The following is a 9,871-nucleotide window of genomic DNA, read 5'->3' on the forward strand; positions in this document are numbered from 1 at the left end:
TCCTTCTCTCTATCTCCCTCTCTCTCTCCCTCTCTCTCTCCCTCTCTCTCTCCCTCTCTCTCTCCCTCTCTCTACATCGCTCTATCTTTCATCCACAAACCTGCTTGTTTGTTTCCACTTGTATCCCCACCACTCTCCTATCAGTAACTTATGTTACCCTTCTATCCTCTGTCACTTTGCTCCTCCATCATCCTCGATTTAGTGGGGCAAAATAACCTTAATCTTTGCATCCTCCATCTACTAAGTAATGAGCAATCAATAGGTCTTTTTTGTTTACAGTGTCGAGGCTCCAGGAGCTACAACACAACGGATCAGGATGTAAAAGAACAAAAGAAACAGTGGAATATGAGGGGTGGGGAGTAACACACCAACAGCGGTGTTGACTGTTGACGGACAAAATAGAGGAAGACTTGGTGAACAACAAGGATAAAGTCACAAAGTGTCAATTCACAGAAGTGGAGGGGAAAACTGGAAACTTGAAGAGGTTGGTTTGGTGAGGGTTAATGGGGGTAGAAAAGATAATGGGTTTGAATGTGGGGTGATCGGAGATCTGTGATGGTGAACTGTTGTCTTGAAAACCTGGAGGGAAGAATTAGATCGAAGAGGATGTGGAAGTTGTTGTTGTTGTTCAGCCCGGACAGTTCTCTTGAACAAGCCCGCGGCACGGACACAGAGATGATCGATCTCCTAGGAGCGACCCAGATATCCCCCACATCCAGGATGGTGTACCCCTCCTGCCCTCAAAAAGTCAGAGCCATGACAGACAGACAGACAGACAGACAGACAGAGACAAGAGGGAAAAGGCTGGTCCAAGGGGACCGATTGGCTCTCAGACTGTGACCAATGCTACCCTGACAAGTCCAGGCAGACAGGGAAGAATGGCTTTCGATGGGAGGAGGGGAGTGGGGGAATAACGGCTGCAAAGTGGTGTCCCGAATAGTAGAATGTGGAAGCTGATTGCACAGGTGGGAATACAGGGAAACAAATGAGTGTAGGTGAGCAGTGATTCTGGATTTTTGGAGTTTCACCACAAGGGGATTGCTCTTGGACTATGTGTACCCTACAGATACCTGTGGGGTGAGGGGGAAAGGAAAGGGCCAAACAAAAAACTTCAATTCGTGATATTAACAGTTTTATTTCCTGACTTATTGATCATCCCCTCCCACAGCAAGTCATCCTAACATTATCCGAGTCCCATTTACAAGCAAATTATTGATTAGATAAATACAAGGTACAGTATCTAGATTTCACGTTTTATCATTGCGTTTATAAAGTGCTTATAAATCTTGGTAGAATTACTCTCGTTCTCCTGTCAATCAGTTTTGTGGACTTCGGTCTATTTTAAGGGAGTTGCCCCTGTCACTGGCATGGATATGTAAGTATTGTAACCACATGGCTGGTGTTCCACCTTTTCTCTTCTTTTTTTTTTTTGTGGTCTTATTTTCGTATTAAATTTTGGGAATAAAAAAAAGTTTTTTTTTTTCCTCCCAATCTTTTTTTTTCCCCCTGATAAATGATCCATCCCAAAATAATTAGTTACAGTTCAAAAAAAATACGTATTCTGTCAGAATAGTCCTAATAATACCAGGGCTGTTAAATGTTGAAATATTCTCAACAAGACAGGTGCCTTCCTTTCTTGTACATCATTTGTTGGGGCGTGCCTGCGATGCCACTGATGCAGTGCCCCCTGTAGGTTGAAGCATGAATTAGTAATTTCTTCAGTCACAAGTGATGGCTTTGCTCGCCTGCGGGTGGACACGGCAGGTAAATCAGGGTTCTGTAAAAACAATGCCCATCATGTTTCACCTGTGCAGGCAGATGTGGCCAATTACTCTCACTAACAAATCACAGGTGCTTTGTAACTGGGAACTTGAATATAAAAGATTTGTTGGAAGTTTTTAACAGGCCTAGGCCTGCTTTTTGGACTGCAGAGCAATCTCAGCTGGACAAACCAGGGACACATTTTAACATCAAAACGAAATTCACCAAAGTGTCAGCACAAAAACAGTGACTTAACAACAAGTCAACTGACCTTCCGCTTTTACACTCGTTGGGCCATCGTTAGGATCGGTGTAGACCTTGAGCGGCCAGGCCAATTCAAGGCCTGTTCCGAAACTTTGGATAATCCTCCATAATTAGAGGTAGATTCCTCCATAATTTATAAACTCGATGCACGTAATGTTTTGTTGACAGGTGGACAGGGGTTATGTTTTCACACCTGTTTGTTTGTTTGTTTCTTGCGAAAATTGAAGATTTTTTCAAGTATATTGGTCGGTCACGTGTGTTATTCTCTCTGTCTGTCTGGCCATCGCTTACAGGTCACAATTTTAAACTGATCTTCTCAAAACTTCAACTGTATGTGATGCTCTGAGTAACAGGCCCAGAGACTCGACTTCATTGTATGGGATTCCAATGATTGAGGGCATCGCTTTTCCAGTGCATCAATATGTGCAAGGTGTGAGGCGGGGGCACCAAACCAAAAGGGGAGGCAGTACTCCATCGAGCTACGGAGGAAGGCCTTGATAAAAGGTTCGCACTTAAACTGGAAATATTTTGCTTCGCGGGGGATGCCCAATCGGTGGCTGGCTTTGCAGGCCAATTTGGACATATGGCTGATGAGGCAGGAAGAGGAAGATCATGGCTGATGGTGAGGCCCCAATTCTTGAGTGACTGAACGTCTTCGAGAGGTTCATGGAGGAAGCAGATGGGAGGGTTTGCCAAGACTGGAAGACATCTTTCAATTTATGAGACCACCAGCTACTGCATTTAATATCAACAGAGAGTGATGTAGTTGCTGTATCTCTCTTCCAGTGGGATATGGTACTGTACAATGCAATCTGCAAAAGGAAGAGGGTTTTCAGGGCATCACAGAGTTATTTTATGGAGATAAGGAACAAGATTTGGTCCACAAGTTTTATTTTTGAGTTAAGTATTTCAAAAAAAATTTTTTGGAGTTGTTTCATTCAATAATTGCTTGCGAGGCTGGAAACCAGATAGAGTAAAATGTGACGAACATGCAGAGTCGATCCCAATTTTTATTTGCTAGGGAGAAGTGAATCGCAAGTCAGGTGTTATCGGCTGAAGGACTGCAGACCATCCCTATTGATAGCATCCGAGCTGTAGAAACGTCTATCAAAGTTGAGTAGGCCACAACATTTGCCAAATGACCTTACGGCCAATTTTTAATTCAATAAGACGGATCGGCAGGCAACCATGCTGAATGATAGCAGAAGGCGTAGCCGAGCAAAAATGAAAGGCACTCTCAGGTGAAGGCCTTTGTGTGGCTGTTGGAGACGCCAAGTGACACTGGATGATTTGCCAAATGAATGAATTAGAGGGTGTTGATGACACGCAGCACTGGACCAATATGCCGTCAAATGAAATTTCCATAAGAACAATCACTATGTTCACATTCTAAAATTATCTTTGTGCTAAAATCTTGAAGGAATATTTCAGCATTGGGCTGGCAGGATAACCTAGATGTAGGTAGACTCACCTCTGGGCCGTCAAGCCTGGGTTTGATTGTCGGCCCAGCAATAACCTGTCATCCTGATGTTTGACATGAAGTGTGAAGCATCAATGTGTTGTTCATGATCCATCGAAAGGACGTTAAGCTAGGGGTAGCTGTCTGTGAGTAATACTTGGTAGATGTGGGAGACCGCTCAGTGTCTTTCTTCGAGTTTAGCTAGGGGTAGCTATCTGTAGGTATTACTTGGTAGATGTGGGAGATCCCTCAGTGTCTTTCTTGGAGTTAAGCTAGGGGTAGCTGTCTGTAGGTATTACTTGGTGGATGTGGGAGATCCCTCAGTGTCTTTCTTAGAGTTAAGCTAGGGGTAGCTGTCTGTGGGTATTACTTGGTGGATGTGGGAGATCCCTCAGTGTCTTTCTTGGAGTTAAGCTAGGGGTAGCTGTCTGTAGGTATTACTTGGTAGATGTGGGAGATCCCTCAGTGTCTTTCTTGGAGTTAAGCTAGGGGTAGCTGTCTGTAGGTATTACTTGGTGGATGTGGGAGATCCCTCAGTGTCTTTCTTAGAGTTAAGCTAGGGGTAGCTGTCTGTGGGTATTAGTTGGTGGATGTGGGAGTTCCCTCAGTGTCTTTCTTGGAGTGGGCAAGTTACCTCCGGCAACCTGAACAAATTGCCCATTCCTGCCCAAATGACCTTCCGTCGACGTTGGGCCTGGCCAGCCATTTTGTGAGAGACCCTTGGGAACCAAGAATTTCCCCGGCTGACTCCACAAGGTGGGATTAATTGTGGCGGTTAAAGAGAAATTGGTCATTTTTAGCATTTACAAAGCCCACGGCATTCGTAAACAATGGACAGACCATGGCATGCAGGATTTGAGCGTATGATCTCGGCATCGTGAGCTGCGTGCATAAAGGGCAACGCCAATCTAAACAGACCTTCCGTTTCATGGCAAAACAAAAAGGATGCCCGATGATGTTTAGTTACGCCATGAAACAATGTCAGACTGGGATCTTTTGGGGTTGGGGGTGGTCACTAGGGTATTCTTGTTTCTTTTGCATCGCAATCGGTGTAAATGTTTTACCTTGTCTTGATTTGTAATCAAGTTTCATCTCATCCTGAAATAGTTGTTTCGAGCTCTTTCCAACAGGATTTCAAAGTCGCATTTACACTGCGGAACTTTACCACGTTCACTAAGACCCCGTTCCGTTCTCACCCCCTTTTTGTTGTCATTCCACTGTTGCCCCATTATGTGATACATCACTTCCTGTTGTTCTGCTCTTCGTCGAGCCTCGGCACCTGCATCACACCAACAAAACAAGAATGGCACTCGGTGGCACCTCTGCCAGCAGGATGAACAGTTTATGTTTTGTATTCCACTAATAGGACGGATTTGCATTCCGACCTGAACCAAAATCTACTTTTCTTGTTCTTGTCACCTACTCAACTCATCCACCAAGTTTTGTCATAACTCATCCACAACTTCGTGAGATATCAAGCTAAATCTTTCTACCCCCGCTAATTCTTTCTTTTTGAAATTCCAACTTCTTTCCTGGAAGTCCTTGCAGTGTCCATATGTTTTATACCTCTCCCACCTCCCCCCAAGCCCTTCCCCTCCCACATTTCTCCCGTTGTCCCTGCTCTCAAATGTTGTGTTTGTGTCCTTCCCCCTCTCTCCCCATCTTGTCTACCGCTCCCCTTATTTTATTTTATGTGTCGGTTTGACTTTTTGTGTGATTAATGTTAGCTCTTTCACGAGCCTCGATCTTGCATACAAAAAAAACAAAAAAAAAATTACGTTTTTAGCGCAATATTTTGATGGTGACGAATTACTTACATTTTTTTTTATCGTATATGGATCCGGATCTTCATCCAAATCTAATACATTTATCCTTGTCACACACCCAACATGTCCACCAAATTTCGTCCGAATCCGTCCACAACTTTCTGAGACATCATGTTAACAGACAGACAAACAGGGATGAGAACGTAACTTCCGTCCACCTTGGGTAAATGGTCTCCCACAGCCAGCATGGAAAAGCAATATGGACAAAGGCCTTTTACCTTTCTCTCCTAATTAAGTTTAGTAATCTAATCACGAAATAATACTCTTCCATTAATACCGAGTACAAACTCAGGCTGACCAAATTAATACTGATGTTCTTCCATGAGTCTTGGACAAAGGAACGTCTTTCAGAAGAATTTGCCTCAAATAATGCGCTAAAAAGTACTTCTTTGTTTATTTATTTATTTACCATATGATTTTGTTGTTTTTTTTGTTGAATTTTAATCGAAATTGAACTCAGAAAAACCTCATTTCCACAAAACTCTACTCAAGAGTAGTCTTTTTACCTTTTTTGACTTCACAAGACTTTGCAAGATTTTTCTTCCATTATTGAGACTAAATTTTGTCTTATTTGACTCCACGCTCCATATTTTTGTTTCATAAATGTTTTATGCTTCTGCGCCATGACATCGCAGAGCTGCATCCTTGCTTCTTGGCCAATTACGAGGGAATACAAGAAAAGCTAACACAGTAGGAGGCCATTTGGTCCATCACGCCTACATTACATCGCCATTAAATTAACCAAGTCAGCTGTTCCCCATTTTCTTTGGGATTGGGAGGGGGGTAGTGGGAAAGAGACCAGGGACATAATCAGGTGTGTTGTGTGTGTGTGTGTGTGTGTGTGTGTGTGTGTGTGTGTGTGTGTGTGTGTGTGTGTGTGTGTGTGTGTGTGTGTGTGTGTGTGTGTGTGTGTGTCGTTGGTTGTTATCTCCATATGCGGGTTTCAGAAGGTGGAACGGAGCCCTCCCAGGTGTATAAGTATCCACCTCCGTTTTCGTAAGGGATCACGATTTATGGATCAGTTTGTGAAGTTTTATTCTCAAAGTTTTGTTCTGAGGGTTTTTTTGAGGATCGTCACCGAGCCACGGACAGCTTCCAACTGCAGTTCGTTTGTCATAATATTCCCAGGGATGGTTTTTAAGATCTCTTGTGTGAGGTTCTTTTTTATCATCACTGTTGCTCCAACTGGTACAATTTCGGCACTCTTCAGCTTCCAAGATATTTTCACTTCAATTTTTGAGGGCTTCGTATTTGGTCATTTTCTTGATTTCTGCATTGTTTAAGCCGAAATCGCTGGAGACTGACACTTCACTTAGCACATCCGGTCGCAATGCTTTTTTAAAAAACGTTCACGCTTGATGGGATCATCAGGTCGTATGCGAGCATTACTTCCTTATTTTCAATGACTGCTTTTGGTTCATGTTTCCACGAGTTTTCTGCAACTGGGATATTGAGACTTTTGTCGATGTGCCAGTGGATTACTCAACGTACTTTGTTGTGCCTTTTGGTGTACAGCTGCTCTGACATGAGTTTTTTTACATCCTAATAGGAGGTGGCTCATACTTTCTGTTTCTACCTTGCAGAGCCTACACTTGGCTGATTAACTCAGTCCCACCATTTAATTTAAGCCATTGGTGTAGTGTCCTTGGTCTTGGGCATTTATAATGGTTCATTCTACATCTCAGTTGAGCTGACCTCTTAGCCATTCCAATGAGCCTCCGTTGTCTGTCCCCAATCTGTCCATCTCTTTTTCTTTTTTTTAAATACCTTCTTGCTCGTTTATCATTTTCCCAGATATATCTGTTGATATTTCATTTTATCTTTTTCTTTCTTCTTTTTTTGCAATTGTTGTGTGTGTGTGTGTGTGTATGTGTGTGTGTGTGTGTGTGTGTGTGTGTGTGTGTGTGTGTGTGTGTGTGTGTGTGTGTGTGTGTGTGTGTGTGTGTGTGTGTGTGTGTGTGTGTGTGTGTGTGTGTGTGTCTGGCCTTCAGATGTACCTAGGTCTTCCCTCTTATTCCAAGAATCATCAAATAACATATGTTGCATCTAAACAATGATGTTTTGGTGTTAGGAGGTATCTTGATAATGCTGGGACATAATATCTGCACCACCATGGAGTTATTCATTTATTGTACAGTACTGACTGTTGAGGCCTTAAAGGCCCCATAAGGCCTTGACGACTGCAATTTTGCATTTTGAACACTTATGTGATGTACACTCAATATATGTACTCCCGTGAGCTATTTTGCGTGCTCTTCAGCGCTGCCTAGATGTGTGTGTAAAATGTTGCTTTCGACCCAACCAAACACAAACTACTTTGTGTGATGCCTTTTTCCCTTCCCCTCTTGCCTGACCATGCTGTGCAGATTTTGAGAAGGCAGAAGAAATACATGTATTTGGAGAGTGCAAAGACAAATCTGTTGAACTTTTGCAAAACAAAGGAGAAAACGCACACAGAAACAAGCCTCGCAGTGAAACCCGAGAATCTATCAGACCAGTGAAGGAGATTGAACCGATGCTTATTGCAACATAATATGAGCACAGAAAGCAAAGGCTGCATTCGCCTTATAATTTCCCTTTGTATGCAAGTATACTAGTAATAGGTGTCCACAACCATCCTTGACCATGTTGTGGACCATCGGCCGAGGCCCTCACTTATTTTTCTTCCGTCCTCACTTTTTCACCTTTATTCGATTTTAAATTAGTTTTATCTGCAACCGCTTGATCGATTGACACAACTTTCAACTTTGTTGTGCCTACCTATGAAGAATGTTTTATGAAAGGTGTATGATGATTGTATGGAAAATTGGGCTGGTGTGCCATAAAGTCTGTTTTCTGTAGCATGGGTTTCAGGGTGTTTCACTCATCAGCAATAAACGGACTCGACCTCGCTTCACTCGGCATCGGCCGAATTATTATTTGCTTATAGTCTGAAAAGGTTTTACTGGTGTATATTGGTAAACTATATTGAGGACTATGGTGAATCATTTTGAGGGTCGTCTGCATATTACGTAGGCAAATGGTTAATTTTGGGCCATCCTGTATGGGTCGATTACCTGTCTTGGAGAAGACGTTTTAAAGTTTCTGTACAAATCACAGGAGAAGATTGTGTTAATTTTTTTGTGGAAGTTAAATGCATTGGACGTTTATATACATGTTAGAGAAAAATATCACATTTATTATCCCAGCCCCAAAGCCAAAGATGGATGGTTGGAAATGGTTTTACCCCTGTCTGTCTGTCTGTCTGTTTGTTTGCTTGCCTGTGAGCAAGATACACTAGATGGCCAAAAGTATGCGGACATCCCTTCTAATTAGTGGATTCGGCTGTGTCAGCCACCCCCATTGCTGACAGGTATATATAATCAAGCACACAGCCATGCAATCTCCCTAGACAAACATTGGCAGAAGAATGGGCCGTGCTGAAGAGCTCAGTGACTTTCAACGTGACACCGTCATAGGATGCCACCTTTCCAACAAGTCAGTTCATCAAATTTCTGCCCTGCTTGAGCTGCCCCGGTCAACTGTAAGTGCTGCTATTGTGAAATGGAAACGTCTAGGAGCAACAACAGCTCAACCGCGAAGTGTTAGGCCACACAAGCTCACAGAACGGGACCGCCGAGTGCTGAAGCACGTAGCGCATAAAAATCGTCTGTCCTCGGTTGCAACACTCACTACCAAGTTCCAAACTGCCTTTGGAAGCAACGTCAGTAGAACAACTGTTCGTTGGAAGCTTCATGAAATGGGTTTCCATTGCCGAGCAGCCGCACACAAGCCAAAGATCACCATGCACAATGCCAAGCGTCGACTGGAGTGGTGTAAAGCTCGCCGCTATTGGACTCTGGAGCAGTGGAAACGTGTTCTCTGGAGTGATGAATCACGCTTTACCATCTGGGAGTCCGACAGACGAATCTGGGTTTGGCGGATGCCAGGAGAACGCTACCTGCCCAAAAGCCTAGTGCCAACTGTAAAGTTTGGTGGAGGAGGAATCATGGTCTGGAGCTGTTTTTCATGGTTCGGACTAGGCCCCTTAATTCCAGTGAATGGAAATCTTAATGCTACAGCATACAATGACATTCTAGAGATTGTGTGCTTCCAACTTTGTAGCAACAGTTTGGGGAAGGCCCTTTCCTGTTTCAGCATGACAATGCCCCCGTGCACAAAGCGATGTCCATACAGAAATGGTTTGTCGAGATCGGTCTGAAAGAACTTGACTGGCCTGCACAGAGCCCTGACCTCAATCCCATCGAACACCTTTGGGATGAATTGGAACGCCGACTGCGAGCCAGGCCTAATCGCCCAACATCAGTGCCTGACCTCAGTAATGCTCTTGTGGCTGAATGGAAGCAAGTCCCCGCGGCAATGTTCCAATATCTAGTGGAAAGCCTTCCCAGAAGAGTGGAGGCTGTTATACCAGCAAAGAGGGGGGGGGGGGGGGGAAGGATGGGACCAACTCCATATTAATGCCCATGATTTTGAATGATATTTTCGACGAGCACATACAGGTGTGATGTTCGGGTGTCCACATACTTTGGCCATGCAGTGTAGCTCAAAAGGTTGTGTA

The 9,871-nt window shown here is 43.7% G+C and overlaps 1 protein-coding gene across 1 annotated transcript in view; it reads left to right on the forward strand.

Moving 5' to 3' along the window:
* Positions 1 to 8,201, forward strand: part of LOC137437598 (hepatic sodium/bile acid cotransporter) — a 63,940-nt gene extending 55,739 nt beyond the window's left edge. Inside the window, exon 5 of the mRNA XM_068132060.2 lies at positions 7,677 to 8,201. Within this exon, the coding sequence (XP_067988161.1) occupies positions 7,677 to 7,843 (167 nt within the window). The 3' untranslated portion in view covers positions 7,844 to 8,201. The remainder of the gene's footprint in view (positions 1 to 7,676) is intronic.
* The last annotated feature ends 1,670 nt before the right edge of the window (positions 8,202 to 9,871 follow it).

This window comes from Myxine glutinosa, chromosome 12 (assembly GCF_964187855.1).
Source record: "Myxine glutinosa chromosome 12, kmMyxGlut1.1, whole genome shotgun sequence".
Classification (NCBI taxonomy): Eukaryota; Metazoa; Chordata; class Myxini; order Myxiniformes; family Myxinidae; genus Myxine; species Myxine glutinosa.